The sequence below is a fragment of the Rhamphochromis longiceps genome, linkage group LG13 (assembly GCF_057381845.1).
Source record: "Rhamphochromis longiceps isolate RC_006_pf linkage group LG13, R_longiceps_female_GT1.1, whole genome shotgun sequence".
NCBI lineage: Eukaryota > Metazoa > Chordata > Actinopteri > Cichliformes > Cichlidae > Rhamphochromis > Rhamphochromis longiceps.
In genome coordinates, this window is record NC_140569.1 from 22,952,217 (window position 1) to 22,978,551 (window position 26,335).

General features: G+C 39.7%; 3 protein-coding genes across 3 annotated transcripts; 2 read left to right on the top strand and 1 right to left on the bottom strand.

Annotated features, from left to right (window-relative positions):
- Positions 1-6: 6 nt before the first annotated feature.
- ephx5 (epoxide hydrolase 5) lies at positions 7-3,223 on the top strand. Its single transcript, XM_085428526.1, has 10 exons — positions 7-136; positions 251-314; positions 402-618; positions 699-879; positions 995-1,204; positions 1,278-1,407; positions 1,687-1,898; positions 2,040-2,148; positions 2,397-2,522; positions 2,614-3,223. The coding sequence occupies exons 2-10, from the start codon at positions 292-294 to the stop codon at positions 2,813-2,815; spliced, it is 1,410 nt and encodes a 469-aa protein (XP_085284652.1). The 5' UTR covers positions 7-136; positions 251-291; the 3' UTR covers positions 2,816-3,223.
- On the bottom strand, positions 3,088-5,421 carry mad2l1bp (MAD2L1 binding protein). Its single transcript, XM_085428527.1, has 3 exons — positions 5,014-5,421; positions 3,944-4,224; positions 3,088-3,839 (listed from the first exon to the last, which is right to left on the bottom strand). Exons 1-3 carry the CDS (start codon positions 5,360-5,362, stop codon positions 3,312-3,314), a joined length of 1,158 nt encoding a protein of 385 aa, XP_085284653.1. The 5' UTR covers positions 5,363-5,421; the 3' UTR covers positions 3,088-3,311.
- Positions 5,422-6,144: 723 nt separating this feature from the next.
- Positions 6,145-26,291, top strand: LOC146655858 (kinesin-like protein KIF16B). Its single transcript, XM_085427569.1, has 17 exons — positions 6,145-6,191; positions 6,269-6,332; positions 6,425-6,532; positions 6,672-6,788; positions 8,086-8,183; positions 11,194-11,309; positions 11,395-11,537; positions 11,768-11,936; positions 12,579-12,698; positions 12,835-13,010; positions 13,113-13,172; positions 13,253-13,321; positions 19,209-19,328; positions 19,447-19,492; positions 19,575-19,712; positions 21,604-21,683; positions 26,199-26,291. Exons 1-17 carry the CDS (start codon positions 6,145-6,147, stop codon positions 26,289-26,291), a joined length of 1,764 nt encoding a protein of 587 aa, XP_085283695.1.
- Positions 26,292-26,335: the final 44 nt, after the last annotated feature.

A 26,335-nucleotide genomic window follows, 5' to 3' on the forward strand; every position in this document is an offset into this window, starting at 1 on the left:
CAGCGAATCGGCATCAGAGATCGGGTCTGATCCAGGCTGTTGTTGCGAACTCGCTCCCACTCTTTGCGTCTGCACGACTAGCACCCAGGTTCCCGCGGTTATCTGCAGAAATCAAACTACTCATATCGAAAACAAGGTATGTTTAATCTCGCTCGGATTTAATTTCCACACGCGACTTTTGAAGCGCTTTGCTGCGTGACAAAAAGGGGAACAAAAAAAAAGCCTTCTTGACCTATGTCCCATTGTCCAGATCTAAAGTCACCTGTGGATGCCCACTCCTGGAACAGCACGATGCAGAGACTGCAGGTTTTGAAGTAGGGCGGCACTTAACTTTACAATTATACGGACAAATAAATAGATTGTTCTTTAAGTTTCCCCTAATATTTCCCCACACTTTGCAGGGACACTTTCTTTGGCTTGAGTGCTGCTCAGCAGCAGCAGCTACTGATCGGCTCAGCCGTGGCAGCAGGTGGAATAATGGCCTACATAGTGTACAAAAGAAAAAAACCAAGAACCATTCCTTTAGGGGACGGATGGTGGGGAGTGGGGGAGAAGACACTATCAGAAGATCAGAAAATCTACCCTTTTCAAGTGGAGACCTCAGACAAAGAGATCGAGGTAGGTTTGAGCTGGTAATCCAACTTCTGAATGAACAATATTTGGGCACAGTTATGCAAAGCAATCTTCTTGATCAACAGGATCTCTATGAGCGCATCGACAGGACACGCTACGCAGATCCTTTAGAAGATGGCAAGTTCCACTATGGCTTCAATTCCACTTATCTGAAGAAAGTTGTTTCCTATTGGAGACACGAGTTTGACTGGAAAAAGCAGGTGGCAGTGCTCAACAAGTATCCACACTTCAAAACCAAAATAGAAGGTACATAACAGCTCAGCAGTGAGTATACTGGATGTACGTCAACCCACACAGATATTTGCGCAATAATCAATCAGCAGTTATTATTAAAGTTGTTGTTTTGCTTTTCATGTGTCAGGACTGGACGTGCACTTTATCCATGTGCGTCCACCACACCGCGAGAATCAGAAGGTTCTGCCTATCATGATCGTTCACGGCTGGCCCGGCTCCTTCTACGAGTTCTACAAGATTCTGCCGCTTCTCACGCAAAGCCGCGACGGTGTTGTGTTTGAGGTCATATGCCCGTCTATCCCTGGCTACGGTTTCTCAGAAGCCTCTCATAAACAAGGTAGAATACGTCTACTAATTCTAAATAAATCTGGCGGAAGATATTCACAAATGTGTCTCCACTGCCGCTCCAGGGTTCAACAGCCTCGCCGCCGCCCGGATTTTCCTGAAGCTGATGGAGCGTTTGGGCTTCTCTCAGTTCTATCTGCAGGGAGGGGACTGGGGCTCGCTCATCACCACCAACATGGCACAGATGAAGCCTCAGTGAGTGCAACAAAAACAGAAAACATGCCACAGGTTACTCGCTGGAACAGAAAGTCCCTCGCTCGCTTTGTGTTAATGGAAACATTGTGACAGTTCTTACTGGAACTGTGAAGCATTGTTTGCACTGTGCGGACAGATTTACAAAAAAACAAATGGCTGTGCAAATTCCTGAAGAGTGAAGCTGATTTAATGTGAAAACTGGCACTAACTAACTCGCTGTGACCTTGGTAACGTTTTTTTCTCTCGTCTTTTTTCCCCCCCACCATTTCTCTTTTGCAGGTGCGTGAAGGGTCTCCACCTAAACATGTGTATGTCAAATAGGGGTTTCAAAGTCCTGTTGTCCTTGTTGATTGGCCCGTATCTGCCCTTCCTGGTTGGTTTGAGTCGGGAAGATGTTCGCCGGTTGTTCCCTTTCTTTGAGAAGAACGTCTTTGAGATGCTGAGAGAATCGGGCTACTTTCACATTCAGGCCACTAAACCAGATACTGCAGGTGTGACCATAACACAGTTTAGTAAGCTCAGTGTTTCTGATAGTCACAGTGACTGGATTAAAAGGTCAAACAGAAGCTAATGTAAGAGAATCGACCTTAAATTTAGTGATTTCAGCTCTTGATACCACTTTGTCGTTGCAGGCTGTGGGGTGAATGACTCTCCTGTAGGCTTGGCAGCCTGGATTTTGGAGAAGTTCTCCTCCTGGGCCGATCTGAAGAACAGAGATCTGGAGGACGGTGGGCTGGAGAGGTACAGTTTCTAAATTCTAGGACTGTGGAGATATTTAAATTAACAATTTGATCAATAATTGATTTTATGCAAATATTTTAGTTTTTTAAAAATATTGGTAGGTGTCCCTTTTCCCGACACTAGTCAACAGGGCAAGGATCGACCTAGATCGGTGCAGCTCTAACAATTACGGATTATTGTTTTTCATTCAGCAAGATTTGTGATAGCTGCTGGTTTGTGACTGATAAGAAATTGTGTCATCTGTGCAGAAAATTCAGCCTGGATGACCTCTTGACAAATGTCATGATCTACTGGACCACAGGCTCCATCACCTCGTCCATGCGCTTCTACAAAGAGAATTTGGGGAGTAATCTTAACAACAGAGTGGATTTTAAGTACGTCACTGTGTACTCTCCACACTACACATGAGTGTTTTACCATGTCATGTGATGCCTCTAATTATACATTATATATTTTTTGTTTTAGGACAGAGATTTTTGTGCCCACTGGCTTTGCAGCCTTTCCTAATGAGCTCAGGCACTGCCCCAAGTCATGGGCACAAATTAGGTACCGAAACATCCAGTCCTACACTTTCATGCCCAGGGGTGGCCACTTTGCAGCCTTTGAAGAGCCCCAGCTGCTTGCTGACGACCTGTTCAATTTTGTCAAGAAGGTGGAGAAGTCCTGAAGCCCTCAGTGAACTCGCAGACCAGTTATAGCACATCTGTCCTTTATTATTTCAAGCAGGAGACATACAAATCCTTAAGTTGAACATTTTTACACCACGCAGCATCTTATCACTTGATTCGTGACACTCAAATCATTTGCAAGCTTTTGATATATGTAAACATGCTCAGATGACACTGGCATAAAGAAGTCTTGGTCATTAAAAATGTATTGCACTAATAGTGTGTGTATTGCTCTGTGTTAAATGAGGACAAACATTCTTTTAAACGATCATTTGTAAAAGAAAAGGGTAGCACACCATACTGTTTATTTCACTATTGTTTGAATGAACATACTCTGAAACAAAAGAATACGTCGAAATTGATTAAAATATGTACATTTTAATAAAAAACACAAATGTTTAAAGTTCCCTTGGATTGCTGTTAACATTTACTGTAGTACACAAGCACCAGAAAGAAAGTGCTACACTCTAAAGACTTACTGTCCAACTTTTAGGGTCAGTTACTGAAGCCCTTAATAGTCACAGGTGCCTGAAACCACACATAATCCTCCCAGTCTGACCCTTCCGCCCTTGGTTCCTTGCAGACGTTTGGATCGCTAGACAGAACGATGATTTGTTTTTTTACACGAGTTGGGACTTTAAATTGGAGTTTGGGTCGAAACCAGCCTACACCACAGTCCCTGTGAGCCAGCACCAAGACTGTGGTGGGCATTAAGCGAACAGGTCTGGTGTCAGACAAAAGGTCAGCCACAAACAGTGTGCGGAAGATCTGCCTCAAGCACGATGACACCCGTAGACACAGATTCCCACCGGATGATGCCAGGGACTCCATGTTTATCTCGTACAGCTCTTTGGGGAGGACAAGCGAGCCACCCATTAACAGGAGCACACGGGGCACCCTGCTGAGGGAGAACAGCACCTCCAGATGCTGCAGCACTTCCTCCAGCTCCTGAAGGGTCTGCTGACACTTGCGCCAGTCCATGTCTGCTGAATGCACCGGTCTTCGATTCACTACGTCTTTATCCTGAAAAGCAAAAGAGACACCAAACATGTCGTGTTAATCTCACATCACCAACATTTCGTCAACTGAACAGCTGGAGGCATCTACCATAAACTTTTCCTGTTCACCTGCACCGACGCTTGCTGCTTCCTCTGGGAGTATACCAACTGGTCATACGTCATGGGCAGCTGCTGTCTTTGATAGAGGATGCACTTGAGGATCTCGCTGACGAAACGACAGCAGCCTTCCTGAGTTACAGTCCCCGGGAAGACCACGTTCACGCAGCCTTCCTCCTGTGCCCTCCTCACCACCTCGGCATCTCTGTCCTCTGCATCACTTTGTATACTGGCAGTCACTTTAATATGTTTAAAACCTCCCTGACAAGAAGCGTTATCCTCCTCTGTGTTATCTGGAAAAAACAACAACAAACAAACAAAAAATCAGCTTAACATTTATCTGAAAAGCCCATCTACTATACCACTAGATTATATATTTGTAGACTTGTAGGATGTGTTGGTCTGCAGCATTTCTGATGTAGCTGATAGAGCTGGGCTAAACAATCCCAATATCCATAGTATCGGATCACTACTAGTGTGAGAGTCCCGTCAGTTCAGTGTGTAAAACTGAATTATATTAAATAATTTTTTAAACCCTCAAACATGCACCATGAAAAATGCCTGAACGTCTTTGAGTTGACTGTCACGTCTGTTTTATTTATGACCTACAGCACATTTAAATAACAAACTATTTGCTTCAATTTCAAAATACACCAAAAACAGAAAGGTGTGTTTTTGGTGTATTAAATAATTATAGCAGAAAGTTAGAAACAAAAATCAGTGATTTAATGGTCGTTAAATGTGTTCATTTGCATATTGACGATAATTCATCTGATAAATCATGACACACTGCTCTCCCTACAAAAGTTGCCTCTATAGGTTAAAAGTATTTGCAAAACTGACTCTGTATTTACTCGGTACCGAGTCGATACCAAAATGTACAGTGTAGAACAACAGAAGTAGCTCTAGCTGTTTTCTCCCTTGAAATCAAATTTACATCAAGAAAATAACCACAAAGTACTAATATCCTTAGACCAAAACCTTAATATAGTTTAAGAAACGTGATCACAGCAGTGGGTCTACTGTGATCACCCCCTCCCTCGTTGGGGAACACATGCACTCACACCGGTTATGTCACCTACTTTGATCGGCGGGTATAGCGGTGTTTTCCTTATCGTCAGTGTCGTTCACGCAGTGCTGTCTAGAAGAGTCGTCTTTTAACTTTACAGCATTTTTACCCTTTAAATGTGTGTTTACGGGACTTGGGGAACGTTGTTTGCTGATTTCCGGGGAAACTCGGCTTGAGTTTGGGTCTTCGGATACAGCTTGGACCTCAGGCGGTGTCTTCGGTGCCTCCGCTATGCTAATATCCTTTTCCGAGGAGAAGGAAAGGCGTCTCTTTATCCCGAGGTCTCTGCTTTTATCAGTGGACACATTTTCCGTGTCCTCGGAGTTTGATATTATTTTTAATATGCTCGAGTCTTCTGCCATAGTTTTGAATATCCGCGCCGGGTTACGTCTTTTTTTCCCGGTGCATCATGGGAAATGCTCGTCAAAGGGAAAAAAAAGCCACATTCACGTCACATATAAAAATATAGAAAAACAAACGATGACTTTAAACTACCGACGGCCTTCTTATTGGTTCCTCAAACAAAACACCCTTAAATGCGTTTATTCTTACTGATTATAATTTCAAATAAGGCGTCTATTAAACTCCTTTAACTGTGCTAGCGTGTAACAGCTCCTTAAGTGGTTAAAGTAACTCAACGTATTTTTTTCCCTGACCATTTAAATAAACATTTTATTGGCTAAAATAAACTGAACTCCTGAGTCTCATTTGGAGCAATTACAACTGCCTCATTCAAATCACCTTAGGTTCACCTCTAGCCATTTAGAAAGTATTGGGTTTTATCAAATAAATCCTGCGTGTTTTTACATTGAATTTATTTACTGTTTTATTTATTAGATATTTAAACTACTTGAAACTCAGTTAAAGTCTCATTTAAATGCATAAATATTGACTGATCCTCATTAAAGAACATCAGACAGTCACGTTATTTGTAAAGGTGAGCAAAAATAAAAGAATTTAGTTGGGGTGCACCCTAGCGGTTAGTTTGTGCAGTACATGGAGAAAACAAGGGCAAACCTCAGGTGTGATAATTAGCAGTGAAAACTTCTACAGATATCCAAACGTTTCTTTTAAAGAAGCACAAAGAAAGGTGGGGGAAGCGGCTGGACATTGTTTTGCCAGATTTCTTTTTAAAATATTAATAATGACTTCAGTGCGAGTAGCAGTCCGAGTCCGTCCATTGAACAAAAGGTAGGGAGAATGACTTCTTTTATTATCCACCAAGCTTTCAAAATGGGCTGTCTGTCACCCCCATACACTTTTCACAGAGAAAAGCAGTTATCCTCGAAGGTGATAATTCATATGAAGGAGAAGACAGCAACCATTCAAAAGGTATAGGTCTATTATCACAAAATGAAACGCACTATACTGCAGTAAATGAAGTTATTACTGAAAGTCAGCGGTACCTGCGTTTATAATTTTAGCCCACAGTTCGAGGGGACGAGCTCAAGGGCGCAGGGAAAACCTTTTCATATGATTTTTCATATGACTCATTTGACAGAAGAAGTCCCACGTTTGCATCCCAGGAGAAGGTATCTGGATTGTTCAATATCTCACCTGTTTAGAGATTTTATATTCCTTGTGAATTTTTAGTGGGGGTTAACGACCACGACTTTAGTGTGAAAGAACTGTTTTCCTCATTTTTAAATAATCTTTTCTCTGCTGCCTCAGATCTTCCGAGACTTGGGGTTTGAAGTCCTGAAAGCTGCATTTGAGGGTTACAATGCCTGCGTGATTGCTTATGGGCAAACAGGCTCAGGGAAGTCCTACACTATGATGGGTCCTTCAGTAAGGTCTTCTATTAACTTGGCAAACATTGTAACAAAAGTTTAAATGGAATTTATTGATGATTTGTGTGGGGTTTTTTTTCATTAAAATGCATTATTATTATTATTATTATTATTATTATTATTATTATTATTATTTATTTTTTAGCTTCCAATCTACTGGCAGGTGACAAATAAAAAAAAAAAAAACAACCTTAAGTGCCTTTGTGGTGTCCCGGTACCTTAATATTGTTTCAAGTCTCTCAAAGTTGAATTGAGGGGAAACCATGGATCTCAAAGATGCTTATTTGGTGCTTTCATTATGATGACAGGGATGGAGAGCTCTGTCACACACATCAGTCCAAACTTTCACATAGAATTAGTTTGAGAGCTGGTGACTGTAAAGGTCACGGCGTACGGTACTATTCACATTCATTTTCACACTGTTTCTGTGAGTCATCGTGCCCTGTGGATAGGGACTGAATCCCTTCACTGTAGGAGTCAATGGTTCAAGTCTGTTCTTTGACATGCCATCAATAATTGTGATAAGCCCTTTTTGAAGGTGCATGCCTTTCATTCAGTTTTTTTTTTTGTCCTTTTTTACCAGAATAATGTGAATAATTTGTGGTGAAAAATTGCATTTCATTCTTTTTAGTTTTGTTTTTATTCGAGGTACAGGGCCTATTTTTCATGCCTCATTTCAAAATGCATGCCGAATGTGACCTGTAAATAAACCCGACCATAATCAGGGAATTATGGGATGTCACAGCTCTTTACAGATAACACTGCAGTAGTGCTAACCCCACTGTGCACACAGCACTGACTTCTCGTCGCATTAGAGGCTGGCTGATAGCGGCCTCATCAGGTGTGTTTGTTTCTCCTTACTAATCAGAAAATTTGATGAGGCCAGCAACCCACCGCTTTTTTTTTTTTTTTTTTTCCTCACCTTGCGCAGCAATGGGAATTTCACATTATCAGTGAGGTTTCAGCTTGTCTACCAGGAGACTTTTGCAAGGTCATCACCAGAGCTGCTGTCAACATCCCAGATAATTATATATGGCTTTTAATGCTTACTATCTGTTACTTTGTAATTAAAACAAGGGGGCATGTAGCTCAGACTGGAATTGCTTTTATGCTTCAGTAATTCTATATCAGGATGAGCTGTTTGTGTTATTCAGCAGACTTTGCATATACTGAGTTGTGGTCATGGCACAGCATTACATAGTACGACACCCAAATTAAAAGAGCATAGCAGGAGCATAATTGTCATTTTAACATTTTAAAGTGTCTGTATCATTTTTTCCTTTCTAATGTGTCAGCACGATAAAGGTTTAATCCCACGGATCTGTGAAGGCTTGTTCTGGGAGATATCTCACAGGAGCAAGAGCGATGCCGTGATGTTCCACACAGAGGTCAGGTAAAGAACCATCACACTTAACTCAGAAATCATATTTCAGTAGAGAGAAACTTATTTTTTGTCAGTGATGGACCTTCAAGTTTTTTTTTTTTTCCTTATTATTTTTATAGCCTCTGACAGTGGACTTGTTTCAGGTTGTCCTGACAGACTTCAGTGTGGCATTGGATACCGCTGACCACAAAATGTTATTAGAGATTAAAACACAGCATTGATAATAAAGAAAATGTGCTCCAGTGGTTTAAATCTGTCAGATTGTAATTTGTGCATGTAAATTGGGAGTCTTTAACACATGTAGCTTGGTCATTGTTCCACAGGGTTCTGTGCTGGGACCATTTATATTTACATTATATGTGCGTCATTAAATTGCTTCAGCAGTATCATTAGAAGGCATAGCATAGGTTTTCATTGCCATGCAGATGGTACCCAGCTTTCTTTACCCATGAGACCAGATAACAAAAATCAGTTATTAGGGTTAGCTTAATGACATCAAGACCTGGGTTACATTTAAATTTCTTCTAAATTCAGACAAACCCAGTGTTGCAATATTTGGCCCTAAAAAGGAATCTTGTAGTCCTTCACTGCAAAAATTAAATATGTTGGACTGCTTTCTGACATTTGTGTAATATCTCTAAGATTAGAAAGATCCTGCCTCAGAGTGATGCTTAAAAAAAAACTAGTTCATGCATTTATTACTTCTAGGCTGTACTGCTGTAATTCATTATTAAGTTGTTCCAAAAATTTCCACCAAAAACTTCAGTTAATTCAAAATGCTGCAGTAAGACTACTGGCAGGGACTAGAAAGCACATTTCCTCTATATTAAGTTCTCTTCAGAAGTGAATTTAATATCCTTCCCCTGACATATAAAGTCTGAAATAATGAGGCCCCATCGTATCTTAAAGACTTCACACCATCATATTATCCCAATAGAGCATTCTGCTCTCAAACTGGCTCACTTGCTGTTGTTAAGTTTCTTAAACTGGAATGGGAGGAGGTAGCACCTTAGCTTTCAGGCCCCTCTCCTGCGGAGCCAGATCCCAGTTTGGTTCCGGAGACAGTCACCCTCTCTACTTTTAAGATTAGGTTTAAAACTTTAATTGTTAAAAAGGACTTTTTCCTTCCCACTGTCACAAATTGCTGCTCATAAAGAGTCGTCTGATTGCCGTGGTTTTATTCAGAATACTGTAGGATCTTTACGGTTTAAAGCACCTTGAGATGGCTCTTGTCAATTGGTGCTATATAATTCAGCTTGAGTTGAATTGAAATGAAACTTTATATAAGCATTAATCTCAGAGAGAATTGTCATCCAGTTTGAAGGGAAACAAATTTAAAGAGGTGGTTCTGCTTTGCTGGGCAGGTTAATTATCATGCAGAATGTGGAGAACGAAGGATATGAAGCAAAAACGTGTGCAATGCTGTTGTTTCACAAGAGACATGGAGGCCAGTGAATTAAAAAGACTTTGGGCATTAAACAGTTTTATAAAACTACTGGTGTTGCTGGAGAGCATCTGGATACAGACTTTTTCCTGTTGTTTATATGAAACTATGTACTTTGTGCAAAGGTCTACTGTTTTTAGCCGATGGTAACTCAACTCAGAAGTCAGAGTGATGTATCCGTGATGATTCTTATTGAGTTGTTCTTGATTGTAGAATATACATGAGCCAGCAGTAATAAAGGGTAAAAAACCCATTCCTGTTCATCATTATTCTCACTTTGCTGGAACAGTCACATCATTTAGAAAAATTGAAAGGCCTAAATGTAATGAAACCAGAAAAAGGCACAACGTTTTATTGCTATAACCCTGTAATGTTCAAAATCCCAGATGAAAGCTAGTCTCATCACAGTGTGTTTTATGTCCCAGCTGTTCCCCTAAATTATTACGTTAGGAGATTAGATTGCTGCTTTTAAGTCAAACTACTTTGAAATCATTGTTTTGCCATCTGTTTGCATGTGCACTGCTGGCACATTATTTGCATTTAAATTAACTCTGTAATTGGATTTTATTTGATCGCGTTTGCATGTCTGTGTTTTTTATTTTTATTTTTTATTTTTATAGAATATCTTAAAAAGACTCAGGTACAACATTTGACAATTAACACATCTGTACTTGTTCTTTTTTTTTTTTTTTTTTTTTTTTTTTTTTTTTTTTATAAGCGAAAGAAGCTGCAGAGCTTGACTTTGTGTTTTTTTTTTTTTTTTTTTTTTTTTTTTTTTTTTTTTTTCTTTCCCTCAGAATACATCAAAATAAAACAACATCAACAACAAAATGCTAAGTTTGCTGTCTGAGTTCTCAGCCCTGTGCTGGGAAAAAACATACACGGCTACATGAGCAGGGCATGGTTCCTCCCATTTTATTACTGCCATGCATGCTTCTCTAAAGCCTAATTACTTTATGCCCCACATTGTTTGTTTTTGAATCAGACACTAGTCCCATTGCGTCTTGCACAGATGCACCATAACTTTGATTAACCTCATAGGACCTGCCGTCCACATATGTGGACATCACATTTTGGGTTATTTAGACCAAAATACTCAGTTTTGCTCTACAGGGGCCTGATATCCACTTACGAGGACATTATACTGCTACTGTTCTATCAAAATTTCAAATGAATATCCTCTCATGTGGCTCTCATTTTTCTCAGAAACAAATTGGGTAAAAAAAAAAAAAACATTTGGTAATTCTTTGTTTTGATATTTATCAGGTCCCAATCAGCCCAAATATCAAAGAAATTAAAAATGCATGCCGTGGAAGAGTTCAGGTCTTAGGAGGTTAAAGCACTCTGTCAAACCTGCTTTCCATATTTTTCATTATTTCTTTTGCCAGTACATGCAGAACACCATAAGAAGAACCATTTGGCCTCACTGTGCATCTCTTTTCTTAGAGAGTTAATAGTAACTTTATTGGTATTTGGCATGCAGATTAACAATGAAAACAGATATTCCATTGCATCTTTGTCACCTTATTTAAAAATAAATCATGGTTCTACATTGTATTTTTATCTTTGTACCAGCTATCTTGAGATCTGCAATGAGCGGATGCAGGATCTTCTCAAAAAGAGAGCATCACCTACAGATGATGGGGGCTTGAGCGTGAGGGAGCATCCTAGGCATGGTCCCTATGTAGAGAGTAAGACTGTTTTTATCCTGTATTCTATGTCCATCCTAGCTGTGTTTGCATAAAATCTGATGCAAAAAATATATATAACTCATAGATCTGTCCAAGCATTTAGTACAAAGCTACAGTGAAGTGGAGGGCCTGATCATTCTCGGCAATGCCAAGCGCACCACAGCCAGCAGGGGAGTGAATGACTTCAGCAAGCGCTCTCATGCCATCTTCACCATAATGTTCACCCAGGTGAAACACAGTGCTTGATGTTTGAATTTGGCCAAAGTAAAATGTTTGCTAGAGATCTGTGGGTGTTAACAAAAGCCGTCCCCTAAAACCGCTGAGACTTTTATGAGATAATGAGACCTGATCTGTTGTGGTGTTATTTTTCACAAGCTTTCATTTTCTCTGTTTGTGATATCACTTGTATACGGAAGTATATTCTTCTGTGATATTGCCTTTTTTGTTTCCTGGGACAGGTGTGGTGTGATGCAGAACCGTTATACGAGACGGTGAGTAAGATCCACCTGGTAGACCTGGCAGGCAGCGTGAAAGTTGATCCCACACGCACAGTAGGAGGCAGGTTGAAGGAAAGTGCCGACATAAACAAATCTCTGGTCACATTGGGACATGTGATCTCAGCTCTAGGTAAAGGCAGTCAGTCATTTTGCTGTGGAATTACTGTTTGGGACCTATTTACAACCCTATTTTTTTTTTTTTTTTTTTTTTTTCTTAGCTGTCAAATCAAACTCTTTACATAGAAATCTATATGAAAGATGGATGTAGCTGTGCAGCAGAAGGGCTCTTAGACCTATACTTTTTACAATGGCCAGCAGAGGGCGACTCTGCTTATTTTTTTTTAAATGAGGTTTATTGTTGAGATGTTTGTGGGATGCTTCCTTGTAAAGACTTTAGATGGGTTTATGTCTCAGTCTTTACTTTCTAATATTAATACTAATATTTGTTTTGCAAATGACAGTCAATTACAGGATAAAAAAAGGATATTAAGCAAGATATGCTTAGACATAACTTCACTGACCAGTGAGGGATATCACATTGGCTGAATTTATCTTTTAAGTAGTCAAGTAATTTAAAACACAAACAACACAAAATAAACGACCCTTGAAATTATGGTTGAAATGCATATTCCATTGATAATTAGATGCCTTTTTCTGAAGAATACATATTTAGTAGTGAGCATTTAGTTCTCAGAATTTATATACAACTTGTGGATGAAACATTTTACCTTTCTAGTATTTGACTGAGTACTTTTGTTTTTGATACTCTCAGCTGACCTTGGTGTAGGAGTGTCAACAACAAAACAGATCTTCATTCCTTACAGAGACTCTGTGCTGACATGGCTGCTAAAAGACAGCCTGGGTGGAAACTCTAAGACTACTATGATAGCAAGTATGTATTACTTAATTCTTACCTGTTTTTGATATTGGAAGCATTATTAACCACATAATTCTTTTATTTTCCATCTTCTGTTTTCACACTCCTCATGAACATGTCCTCTCTTGATGACCCCCCCCCCCCCCGGCAGCCATTTCTCCTGCTGATGTGAACTACATGGAGACCCTGAACACTTTGCGTTTTGCCAGTCAAACTAAAAACATAGTGAACTCTCCCACAGTGAACGATAATGGCAGTATGAAGGTGATGAGGGAACTGCAGTCAGAGGTTACCAAACTCAATCAACTACTAAAAGAAGCCACTCAGGTCCTGCATATGCTCACATTCACAGGAGGCATAAACATCTTATAGTGTTTCTTGTTCAAAGCTTATTTTGTAGGTTGTATTGTTTTCTTGCTGTTACTTTAGGTTGGGCATGAGGTGCCATTATCCTCTGTGGATGTAAAGGAGGAGCTGAATGAGACAAAGGTGAGTCGTCCTCTGCAGAATAGAAATGAAAGGCATTTTGAAGTTCCCTTTTGTAAATAATAAACCTGTTATTTCTGCAGTCCCTCCAGGCAGTAGCATTGACCAAGAACAGAAGCAGCACGTGGAGGGAGACACTGAATATTCTGCAGGTACAAAAATGATTCATTCATGCATTTAAATATGAACGTCTGCTTGAGAATCCTCGGGGCCAATTTACCATTGGTGTGTTTGACTCACAAATGCCAGCGGGTTATATTTGATTCTTGGATATGAGCTAGAGGATAAGACCGGAGAGAAGTACTTGTTGCCCTGCATTGTTCCATTGAATAGGTTTGTTGTAGTTCTTCCATTTAATCAGATGTACAGACAGCCCAAACCCCTGTACCTGCTTTTCTTTTGCACAGAGTTGGGATAAACACTTTAGAATAAAATGTGAAGCAGTTTAAGAGTAATGTTAAGCGCCCTTGCTGCTTGCCTAATTTTCTATGTCCCTCTTTGGAATTATTTGTGTTATAATAAATTATGTTAAGAAAGATATAAAAATGGTTCCACTTAAAGTTTGGAGCAGAAAGATATGTGATTAGAACAGGAGGGCACAGAGTATAGAAAAGGTTTTTAACACTATTAATCAGCAAAGCAGCAAGCTCCCCAAAGCAGTCTTAGTAGGTTTTACTGCTTGCAGTGAGGAGATCCTGCCAGCTGGTGTCACTGCAAGTCTTGTGAATAACTGCTTCACAGGGAGTAGACTCAGTCTAGCATTTAAATAAAATTTTTACATCTATTTGGATGCAAGTGGCATCCAAAAGGGGAGCTCGTATAATGGTTGTAAAGTTGGGTTGCAACAGTGTTTGGGGAGCCTTACAAAGAGAAACAGAACAGATATGTCTTCTCCCTCAACAAATATGACTTTTCTGAGGCAAAAATGGGGTGGCAGCAGCTTCGAAAGACTCCAAGGTGAAACAAAAAATGGCAGCAATGCCAGCCGAAAGTGAAACTTAACTCTGTTCCTCTGCTGAGTTTATGCCCGACCTCCCAAAAAACACCAAATATCATTTGTTTGGGTCTCCTTGTGTTCAGCCAAGAAGCGTCTTGCATTATGCATTCAACCGTGAAGCGTGCCAGTCATGAAAAGTATGGCGTGACCTCTTGTCTCTGTCATTATACATGCTATTAATGCATTCCTTTTAGTGGTTTTTCATGGCGTTAAGCTATTTTGTTGTTGTTGTTTCAGATTTTGAATGATGTCTGAATATGTGTGTGTGTCAGCCATTAGTAATGCAGCAGCAAAGTAAGAGGTTTACTTTGCTTTTATGAGGACATTGTGTAAGAATTTAAATACCATACACATGAATGTCAGCTATATGTGTACGGTGAATAATTAACATTCTATTCAGATGGTGGTTAGTAGGTGACATTTAGTGGTTTGACAGCCCTTTTATTCCCGGGCATGTATCGGAACTCATTAGCTTCTGTCACGGATCCTAATTAAGAGGTCTTGATTATTGACATATGGTACTTTCATTTCTGTCTGTCCAGCATGTTAATTAGAGTTACTATGGTATAAATCTGTTTGCATATTCGAGCAGTGATAACTTTATGCTCAAAGGCAACATCACCCATCTTCTTTTTTTTCTTTTTTTTCTTTTTTTTTTTAAACAGCTGTGCTCATTCATGTAGACACATTGTTTAAAATGCATGATACAATGTGACACCTAGGTGAAAAGGCCAGTGCACTGGTGACCGGTAGGCACATTTGTGTTGGTGAAACTCTAAGTGTTTGATGATTGACTTTATGGATTTGACATTTGTCTTCTTGTGCATTTGCATTCTGCCTGGGTGCAAAATGATAAGTGGGATTCCTGCATGGAATGCTGCAGATATTAGAGGTGGAGTCTGTACTAGGATCAGTACAGAGATGCACCTCAAGTGCAAATGGAAGATGGTCATTTTAAAATTCAGCAAAAGCACCTAAGGGGGGAAAAGCTTTAGCTATAAGGTTGAATGCAGATGCAGTATGGCATCAACACGTTTCATATGAGGAAAAAGGGTTGGAAATGGGTTTTATGTACATTACCTGTTCTCTATATCTAGCATATGGTTTTTAATTTAAGAACCATCTTCTCCACATCTCCAAGTTTCATATATTTTGTGTTTAATTCAGGTCCTCCTGTTGCTGAAAGCTTGATGAGAATTTCTGCTCAGGCCTTAAGGAGACAAGTTGACCAAGAGCGGTGTAAACAGAATTTTGAATTCTGTATTCAAAGCAGATTTAGAATGCAAAGTTATTCATCGTCAGCTTCCCAGATTGGTTACAGGGCATGTGGGAAAGAGAAAGTAATTAATATGAGATGGATTCCGGAGCAGCCTCTTACCAGACGGAGGCGGCAAGAGATTGAGAGAACAAAAAAGGCAGGAAGAGGGTAAAGTTAAATGTTTTACTGCAAGGAGGCTGGTGGGGGTGGGGGGGAACCTTAAACAAAATTATAATATACACACACACACGCACAGATATTTGTAAGTAGTTCCTACTTCATGAGCAGAATTGCACCCTGCTCCCCCAGCCAACCTTTTGGGTCCCCTTGTAACACAGTGTTGTGGGAGGGACTTCTATTTCAGTAAGATAAAATGAACCACGGCTTTTCTTTGATCGTCGTAGTCTCTGCATTTCCCAGACATGCTACAATCAGCACAACAGCACAACTTAAACCCCGCTCTGAGCCTCGCTATGTTTAATGTGAATTTTATTTGTAGTGTCAGCAGTTAACACAATGTAATTATTATAGCATTTCACAAGCTGTATAAGCCTTTCTTCACATGTGGGCAAATCTTGGCACAAAACTGAACTGATTTTCCTTCTTTTTCATACTGAGCATAGTTAAAACAAACAAAGGTGTTCTTAACTGACTCCTGACAAATCAGCTGATGACAGTGCTAGCTCATTGCATTAATGTACACCTGCAATCCACCAGTGTTAATTTTGTCAGCAAATTTTGATTCAGTTTCGATCATAGCCTTTTGTTAAAACGCCTTTTTAGTTGTACTTGAGGCATCTGAATTCTTTTAGTTTACCAGAGATCATGAGATCATTGATTATGAAGTTGATTCAGTTGATTTAAAATATAAAGTGTTTAAATTTGTTCTGCTTTGACCTGTGAGTGTTGTTCCACAGGGTTTACAGGAAGACTTATTTTCCTTGACATCAAACGCAAAGTGTCCATATGACTTCTCTTCCTCCCCAGTGTTAATATTTTGTTGTTTTTGTGAGAAACTTTGAGCATGGGAGTTAGTTGTACAGTTTACAAATAGCGCCTGGGGGAACTAACCCGGCCTGCCTTTCTAACACAACTTAATTAGTTCTGATTGGATCTCATTTCTCCAGAATATTTTAATTTCATTTTTGCTGTTGATGACTTCATAATAGTTTTTGTCTCTTAAGGATTAGGTTTTATTTAGTTATCTTTATTTTGAAGTTATTGGAGAACACGCAAGCCACTTTGCAACCTACCTCAACTCCAGGTACTGCAGGATTGTCTCTGACACTTGCTTGCTCCGTTCTGTGCCAGGTCTTGCTGCTGCTCTCCCCACCTTTTGCTTTCCATTTATGCAAGTGGAAGGAGGAGAGGGCCATACTGCCAAATATAAATTATGCAGATGGAAATAACAATCTGTTTTTATTACAGCGGTCCTGACTTCACCTCTACACTCTTCTTGCTCTGTCCCTAAAATCAGTTAAACTTGAGATATTGGCAAGATAACAGTTAATGTCGCTGCAGTCTCCTTGAATCGGTGAAAGTTCAGCATGTTATGTAAAGCATTGCATGTGACGGCTATTGACTGCATGCATGCATGAATGCATGACCACATGCTGATGGCTAGAAGGCATATCAGGCTAATAAAACAACAGTTGATAACCAGTTGGTTGAAATTCAGCTCTCACATGTAGTATGCTCCCAGATAACAAAGCATATTAAAAATAAATCACTTTTAATGAGGTGCCAGGTCTCTTTGATTCTTATTCAATTCTTAACTAGCATTCATTGCAAACAAAAGGCTTTATGCCATTTGAAAACGTGCCTTTCTTTTACATGTCATTTTAACTTTTAAAAACATTGCAATCTGGGATTCAACCTTTTTAATGTGACAAAGAAATCTAAATGCCATTTATTTTTTCATAGGCTGTTTTGGCAAGTTGCTCCACTTGACAAAGAAGTCGGAAAAGTCGATTGGTTGACTGTGTTTTGAAATGCATATTGTCTAAGTCGGGAACCTGACCTGTCAAAGTGCTGTAAAGTCCATTAAAATTCTACCCAACCACAAATGATGGCTTTTAATGGAATCCTAAATGCTGCCCAAGACTGGCTGCTGGTCCAGGCCACGGTTAATTACAGTATGTTCACCAGCTGCCTGAGTCTGAACACAGAGTGTGTCCTTGCGTTACACACAGAGTGACTGGGTGTGGTGAGGAGCAAGTGTGTGAATGTGAGGGGAAAATAAGAGGATCTCATCTGTTCCTGGTGTCTGAGGAAAGTGGACACAGTGCATTAATCTGCCAGGCTGCTCCTCACCTCCTAATGAAGTCTGTGAAAAATCCCTTTTAATTAAGTACAGGGGCTGTGGTCGATGCCTCTCCTTCTTCATTAGGAAAAAAGGATTTCTTCCATCTCGCAACTGCCGATGAGAGAGGTGGTGCTGGTGGTGGACGCGTCTCTCGCTTCACGGTCCAATCTATTCGATAGAGCAGCAGGATGAGGTTGAAAGTTACTTTTCCTAATCCGTGGCAATGTGAGGCAATGGTCCACCAGTTTAACAGGAGGATACTTGTCATAGGGCACTCATACATGGGTAGACTCTGGGTTATTCAAGAGCAACAGCCATTACACTGCAAGGAAAAGGTTAAACGCTTAGAGAGCTGAGTTTCTCTCTTTATTGCTCAGTTCTGTGTCATTTAAACCTACAGTTCATCCGAAGCAAAGTGTTAAATTTCTTGTTTTATAATTTGCAAATGAACTGCTCTGTGTATTTACTCAGTCAGCAGCTTGTCAGGTCTTTTCTTTAACTGAACCATACCTTTTTAGTCAAGTAAAGAATGGAATTATACAAAGTAAAATACAGACATGTATGCAGTATAGCTGTCTGACTAATGCTGCAACAATTGCTGGAGGCAGTGAAGCGGAATATGAAGCAGATCAGACTTTTAAGTGTAGCTTTCCTGAGCTTTAGAAATGGCTTTTGAGGATTAAATCAATATTTCTACCTATCGGATTTCCATAGAGAACACTATCAAATTATTATTTAGCAGAGGTATCCTTAACAGATTTTACAGTAAAGTAAATTCTTATTTTTTTGACTTCTGATTTAATTTCTGATTTATCTACAACTACAGAGCAGTAATGATCCATAAGTTAAATGTGGTGATTTCTTTAATACTGTTCACTAATTGATTTGTGATTTTATTTATTTTTTATTTATTTATTTTACATTTGTGCTGACTCATGCAATGTTTTATGGTGGAAAAAAAATCTAAAATAAGCACAGGCATTCACTTTAGTGTGACCTTCCATACAACACTGCTTTGGGCAACACTGTAAATTGAAATGAAAGCAGTGGAGGTTTGCCATCTTCAAGTAACGGCAACATACTTTACAAGCTCTATAGTATTTTGATTGCCATGTACCACTAAAGGCAACAGCACATGTTATAGTGTGTGTGTGTGTGTGTGTGTGTTGTGGGTGAGCAGTATTGCGTCTGTCGCACTCTCTGATCACGATGTACAGTTTGACTCTCGCCATGATAATCTAAATGATTTATAGTGTCTCTCTTGCCGGTAGCCAATCTGCTGTTTCATGGTGACACATGGTTGGAATGCTGCAATTCTGCTTGGCCTTCAGGCAAGGAAGAGCAGTCATAAAGAATTCAGCTTTCTGCTGGTTGCCATTAATTGTCTGTCAGCATTTTTATTTTATATTGTATGCCACTCCAGCTACAGGCTATTAAATAAGCTTTTTGTCTTGTGGTATGTTCTCTTGTTCTCTGTAGGAGGAGACGGTGACTCTGAGGAAGGAGGGGAGTGGAGTGGTGTTGGATTGCTGTTTGCCTCACCTTATCGGTGTTGGTGAAGATCTGCAAAGCACTGGAATCGCCCTCTATTACTTGAAAGTGAATAGTTTATTTGAGCTTCATATTTATGCACTACTCTTGATTTAATCGGAAAGTGTCTCAATTATTTTGTCACACAATAACTTTTTGTGTATTTTTATGATCTTCTAATCTATAGGAAGGCAGAACCATAATTGGCAAAGCATCATGCACCCAAGATATTGGTGAGTTGGGGTTTTAACGACATGCTTCTTACTTCAGATTGGCAGCTGCTTTCTTATACTGACTTTCACAATTGTACTGTAGTGCTCCATGGGCCTGGGCTCCTCAGTGTGCATTGTGTGCTTGAGAACATTGCTGGGACTGTAACCCTGTTCCCTCAGGATGGTGCACTGTGCTTAGTCAATGGCTCTGTGGTCACCGATCCTTGCCAGCTGACTCAGGGTAAGCAGTTCTGTAATATTTAATGTAGAGATGGCACGATACCACTTTTTTATGTCCGATACCGATACCGATATCATAAATTTGGATATCTGCCGATACCGATATGAATCCGATATAGTGTTTTTAATCAACAAAACTGTTTTTTAAATATCTTGCTGCATTTTGTATAAGTTCATACTCAAGTTTAAAACAACAACTACACTAAAGCTATTCTGTTATACCTGTATGCAAAAAAAAATATTTCATAGTTCAGCAATACTGATCAATCTAATAAACTTAAACCTACACCATCCTCCCTATTCTGGTATTTTAAAGAGTACTTAGCATAAATATTAAGCAGCCTAACTAATAGGGTTCCAACTCCCAGCAACAACAAAAATAAACAAATAAAAAATAGGGAACCACCCCTCACGCTCCACCTCATGATGCTTAATCGACGTAACCAACCTTAATTTGATGCAGTGTGAAAAAAAAATGCACAGAAATCAATTATTTTTCAAGAAATATTAAATAGATTCAACATCTTTCTTCAACAAAATTGCAGACTGCACAGATGGTACCTTCCCAAAGTAAAAAGTACTATAGCTTACTAGGGTGTATATATATTAGACTTAATAGTTACTATATACAGTAATGGACTTCTATTTATTTTGCATCAAATTAAAACTTTGGGTGTCAGATAATTATTTATTAAAAGCTAGACATTTCATCCATTTTGAATGCAGTTATATATGATCGCTGCATCACATCTTCAAATGAAATCCACTTTATCTCCCCGGTTCTCCTACTGCCGTGCACTCGGGGCATGAGCGGATTCTGAACACAGCTCTCCATAGGGCAGATGCCATTTCTTTTACTAAACATTTTGAAGGGCGAGAGGCCCCGGACAAAGCTCCAGACAAAGCCCCAGGCCCTCCATTTAATTGGCAGATGGAGTTGATAGGGCCGACAGGTTTGAAGTGGGCCAGAACATTAACCTTTCAAAGGACAGAGGCAAGCCGGGCTGGAACTCTGGCCCCCCTGAGCCGGCACTTCTTGCCAGGGCTGGGAGCTTTCACTGTTTCCTGCTTCCACATCCCCGTTGCTTGGCTTTTGAGAGATAAAAACTTTAAACAGAGCCAGGCAGCACAGGGCCTGGCTATGCTAGTCTCTTTCATAAGCATTTCAATTTATCCAATATCCCCTTCAGAAATGGCTGCATCTGAACCTATTTTCTTGAACAAATGATAGTAATTTTCAGCCCAACAGCAGCTGGATTCCATCACAGGCCGCTCTCTCAGGTACTTTGTCACTCGTCAGAAGTCATTAGTAGAAGCAAGATTAGTAGTCGCTCTGCTGAGAGAGGAGAAGGAAAAGCGGGAGAGACCTCGTGAAAATCTGTGGATATGGCCACACGAACGTGAGTCTGATATATATAAACCCCAATATCACTTCAATTCTATAGCTTTACAAGACTTCTCAAGTTTCCTTGGACCATTTTCTCTGGTAAATTATCGCCCTGGTCTTGTCCACTGCCAATCATGTTGGGGATTGTGTTCCTGATGGCAATTCATTAACTCACCAGACGAAACTGTGTGGGGGATTTTTGTGCTTTCAGTCGAGTTTCTCCAGTGTTCAGTGTAGATATGGGTCACTGCTATCCCACAACAAAGGGAAGATTCTCATGGCAACAGAAAAATTATGCAGACTGTGCCACACCTCCAAAGGTTTCCTGGCAGATTTGTCACCGGCATCTGTCATTGACTGTACCAGTTTTCCCTATGAATCACATCATATTATTTTTCTTTCTTTCTTTATTTTGGACACCAAATAGTAATGAAGTTCATAATGACTAGTTAATTGGTATTTTCCCATTTTCTTTTCATGTATTATCTCTTTGGGCTCCTTTTAGGTGCCATCATACAGTTGGGAAAAGGAGCCACACTCTGGTTTAACCAACCGACTGCTTCCCAACTTAGACTGAAATACCAGGTATGGTAAAATACTAAAAACCACCGCATGCAGAAAAGATCCCGAGTCTTCTACTACTAGACTTTTTCTAAAGTGTAGTGTCTCTGGGGGGAGTGCCTCAGCTGCATTTTCTGCTGGTAATGTTGTAAAAGCAAGTAAACATCATGCTCTTTGTTGCCATAACTACCTGCTGTAATGCCTGCTACCTTTGACAAATATTACTCATATTGATATCATGTTCAAAATCTACATGAGAAAGTTCCACCACATCACCAGTGGGATCCATATGGCTTTGTTTTGATCAGAATATTAACTATGAGCTTTTCAGTTGGTGCAGGTTTTTGCTTGTTTATATAAAACTCTTTTTGTTTTTGAATAATTGGCTCATATCATGGACAATATGTTCCCAACTTTAGAACTTTCTCATGCTAGAAAAGCCTCCTGCTGTTCCTGAAAGGAGGCCAGGTGCAGTGCCTTTCAAAGCTGGCTGCTATTCGTCCTTTTTGCAACAGCTTCCTCTTGGCTTTTAGTATTTTTAAAGAAGCATTGTGTGAAAGCACAAACTCCCTCACACTCTTGGATACTGCAGGCACTGTTTTCTCTGCAGTAATATATCAATGTAAAGCATTCCTGATTTAAAATCTATTGAAGGCATATTTTTAGTTGGTGATAAAATAAATGTAAGAAGACTTGGATACATTTCATCCAGTATTAAAGTAGAAAAAGTTGACGCTATTAATCAATTAAAAAGTTAACGAGGATTTACTCGACAACTGCAAGTCTGCCACAGCATTTGTTACTGTTCAAATTTATTACGGTTAATTCAACTGTAACTAAAAACTGAAACTGGGTGTGAAAAACATCTCAGTTAATGAAATAAAACCTAAACATTTTAACAATATGGCTTTAAGTCTCATTTATCCAAATGTTGTAATGTAAATGCAACATGCAGAATATGCAAGTGCTCAGCTCTTATCCTCACTGTTCTGAACATTTTTAAACTGCATATAGCTACAGTCAGCAAATACTGATGCTAAATTAGTTTAAACTGAATGAAAAATAAATACCAGTAAATTAAAAACAACTCTAACATCAACACTGTGGCAACAAATAAATTGTCTTTTAAAATGACAGAGCAATCTCTCATTTACTTTTTATTTTCCATATATATTTAGTAGGGGTGCAACGATACACAAAATTCACGGTTCGGTTCGATACTTTGGTGTCACGGTTCGATATTTTTTCGATACAAAAAACATGTTCATGCCTTTTTAATTTGTCATTTATTAAAATTATAAATATATATTTTAACTCAAAAGTACAGTTTTTAAATTTAACCCTAACCCTTGTGTGTGTTTTTTATTTTGACAGCGAATGCGCACCTGCGGACCACTTATGTGCAGCCCTGGTTATTTAGCTCATCATATTGCAGCCACAGAAATTCTTTTGTCCATGAAACCATAAAGCTGCACTTTCTTTTTGCCTTATAGTCTGATTTGTCATAACTTCTCCGTTTTGTGGTAAGCTTTTCTTTGGCTGTCACTTCTTCACCCTGACCTGTCTTATTTGGCTCAGCAGAACTAAAATATATATCTGTCTGTGAAGGTTCTCAGTCATCCAGGTCATCGTAGTCAAATATAAATCCTGCTGCTTTTACACACGCACTCACATAAGCTCAGCGATTCTCTGCGCGATCAACCTCTCACATGTTTAAGCTTGCTGCGGGAGATTTCACTTGTCATGTTTGCATAGTAAGCTAACGATTAATAAGACCATGTCAGAGGAATTGGTGCACAAATTGTCATCACTCACAGATCAGTGCTGTCGCTCTCTATACACAGTTCGCACGCTTGCAAAGTGAAAGCAAAAAAACAAGCGCAAATTCAAACGCGATTTCAATATGTCACATATTGACAGTGGCTCACCGATGCCAATGACATAATTACCCAGCTACATTTCTGAAAGAATGCAAAAGCATTGACATATATTTTTCCTTCCTACAATAGCCCGACGGGCAGGGCAGAGATAGATTTTGGTAGCCCGACTGAAAAAAATCGCTAGCCCCAGGATGTCGGGCTAGCGATATTGCAAGCCCTGTATCTGATTGAGGAATCACTCATCTTTGGAAAAGAGAGTTTATTACAGAGAAATGTCTCTTTCCAAAATAAAAGCTATACTATCCGCTTCTTCTGGGCTATATTCTCAGCAGCATAAGGAGAATCATGTGCTAACAGCTGTCTAAATGACTCGGCTAAAGTTAGTAGCATGCTTGTTGTTTTTGTCTTTGCACTAGGATGATGTCGGCGTAAATGTGCAGTCATATTCGTTGTGTTCCCACTAGTGCTTTCAGGTTAATCTCGTTGAAATGACCTTAACGCCACAACACGGCAAATCTCCGTTAACGAGCTACCGCAGATCGCCCCGTGCATGGGGCTAGACGGCCAACACGTTAACGAGCTAACTGCGCTAACACACTAGTTCCCACCCATGTAATTGAGCATTGCATGGCACATCCAACATACTGTTTTACTTTAGTCCATGACTCGCTTACCTTCGGGGTCATACGTCACATGAAAACCAAAATAATTCCAAACGCCAGATCTGAATGAGGGTGGGGGAGGTCCATGTTGTAAGGAGAGCTTAACTTCTGTCTTGCTAGCTTGCCCTGCGCTCTTCCTTCTGTCTATGCTGTCTGTGTTGAGCGCTCAGTGGATCTGCGCTCGACAGTGCAGCCTAGGCGGAGTAGTCGAACGCAGATTCACTGAGCGCTCAACACAGACAGCATCGTCAGAAGGAAAGTTGATAAAATAAATTACAAATGTTGTATTGTTCGATACATATGCGTACCGAACCGAAAGCACTGTATCGAACGGTTCAATATCGATACGAATATCGTTGCACCCCTAATATTTAGAGCTATGCTGTGAAATGAACAGTGTACAATTAGCATTGAGTCCTTTTGACATTTTTGTCTTTTACATGGTAGCAGGCATTGGGATTTATTTTACGCTGATCAACAGAAAAAACATCTGAAAATCTGAATCATTATGCTTGAGTTATTTCACTCATGTGGCCATTTGTAGCTAGAAGTTGAATGTGGAGTGAGTCCCGGTGTGTTACAGATTCTTGTTAAAATCCTGTATGGTGCAGCTGCTGCTGAGTAGGTTTCAAAGGTTCATCTATTCAAGATATGACAAAACGTCTTTGTCGCAGATTTACTCAAACCACCTCAAAAAGGAAAAGTAAGGTTAGTTATTTAAAAATGCGAATACAGTGTTTTACCTTCTCTATGTAAAATAAAGACTATTCTCTGTGAGCCTCTATATGAGAAACACTAGGGGAGCATGTTAACAAAAGGAGCTCTGAAACCATTAGATGACGCTGAGAGACTGTAATGTTGCTTGGCTGCTCACTACTCAAAGCTTTATAGCACAGTGAAATCATGTCATGACACTGAGTGGACATTTTCAGACCTAGTCTCCAAGAAGATCATAATGTTGCACTTGGCTACACACAAGTGTTGAAAATGTAACTAAAGCATACACGTATTCCACAACTTCTCTCTCAACGTTTGTGTTTAAATGTCACATTTTTGGTTTTGGACAGTTAAAGAAATGTCAGATGCGGTCCACCTTAATGTAGTGGAAAGGTGGACGAGGGCTGAGTTTCTCAGGCTGTCCATGGAGCACTTAAGGCACCATACACTGAGCCTCTTTAACATTGAAAACTATATTTGTAGCTTGGTGTTTTCAGCCAAATAAACTGGGGGATGAATAATTTTATAAGCGTGATTGATTATCAACCCTGGTGCTTTGCACTTCGAATGAAATGAGTAGTACAATGTTAATGTTGCTAAAATGATCACACTAAGAAATTGGAACTTTTATTAAAGTATCAGTGCTCAGTAAAGTTACGAGATGAAAAAAAAGAACTTTGTCAGTGAATGGACTGTCAAGCCTGCAACTTTGAGCACCCTGTGCTTTATAGCATTTCATGTTGTAAAATTGATTCACACACCATTTTAGACACAGTTGTACTTTTGACAGCTCTCTGCTCTTTGCATTATTGAAAGCGGCACGCTATTACAGCCAAGTAAAGCACCGGCATCCAGGCCCCACTGTGGTTCCAAGGAGACTCTTTAACATTCATTTTTAACATCGCTTCTAAATGAGATGGTCTCAAGAGTTTCACTTTCGCTTAGTCTGAATATGTGCTAGCACATCTAGACTGTAGCCTGTATCTGTTGTGTAAAAATATATATATTTTAAAGTGTTCTGTCTGAATATTAATACAGTTTTACTAAATATGGAAATTGTATTGAAGAATGAAATACTTTACGTACTACCACTTTATTTTAGCCATGTGCGATGGATTCATACGGTATTTTTCTATTACCTGTTTAGACATTTCTGCAAACACTAAAAATGAAGACGCATCAACTAAACCTCTGGTCAAATGCAAATGTAACATAGGCAGCTGTCACTTGTTTCTTATACCGAGGCAGATTTCAGTGCTGTGTCATTCTGTTGTCTGCAGAGTGGATTGCCATCTGTGTTCAGCCCATCTGTGACCGACTCGTCCAACTCTACTGAGAATTTGTCCAAGGCGATGGTGCAAAATCGATGGTAAGACATATGCAGACATGTGTAATGGCTCTCTGCACTTTGTGAGCC

What these genes read in the sequence shown, in the direction of transcription:
- ephx5 (XM_085428526.1), top strand. Translation starts at nt 292, where the DNA reads ATGCAGAGACTGCAGGTTTTGAA. An exon ending in CACTAAACCAGATACTGCAG is followed by an intron (nt 1,899 to 2,039) that starts GTGTGACCATAA and finishes TTGTCGTTGCAG; the next exon opens with GCTGTGGGGTGAATGACTCT. An exon ending in AACAACAGAGTGGATTTTAA is followed by an intron (nt 2,523 to 2,613) that starts GTACGTCACTGT and finishes TTTTTGTTTTAG; the next exon opens with GACAGAGATTTTTGTGCCCA.
- mad2l1bp (XM_085428527.1), bottom strand. Translation starts at nt 5,362, where the DNA reads ATGGCAGAAGACTCGAGCATATTAAAAATAATATCAAACTCCGAGGAC. An exon ending in CGCTATACCCGCCGATCAAA is followed by an intron (nt 4,225 to 5,013) that starts GTAGGTGACATA and finishes TGTTTTTTCCAG; the next exon opens with ATAACACAGAGGAGGATAAC. An exon ending in AGCAGCAAGCGTCGGTGCAG is followed by an intron (nt 3,840 to 3,943) that starts GTGAACAGGAAA and finishes TTTGCTTTTCAG; the next exon opens with GATAAAGACGTAGTGAATCG.
- LOC146655858 (XM_085427569.1), top strand. Translation starts at nt 6,145, where the DNA reads ATGACTTCAGTGCGAGTAGCAGTCCGAGTCCGTCCATTGAACAAAAG. An exon ending in GCATGGTCCCTATGTAGAGA is followed by an intron (nt 11,310 to 11,394) that starts GTAAGACTGTTT and finishes TATAACTCATAG; the next exon opens with ATCTGTCCAAGCATTTAGTA. An exon ending in TACTAAAAGAAGCCACTCAG is followed by an intron (nt 13,011 to 13,112) that starts GTCCTGCATATG and finishes CTGTTACTTTAG; the next exon opens with GTTGGGCATGAGGTGCCATT.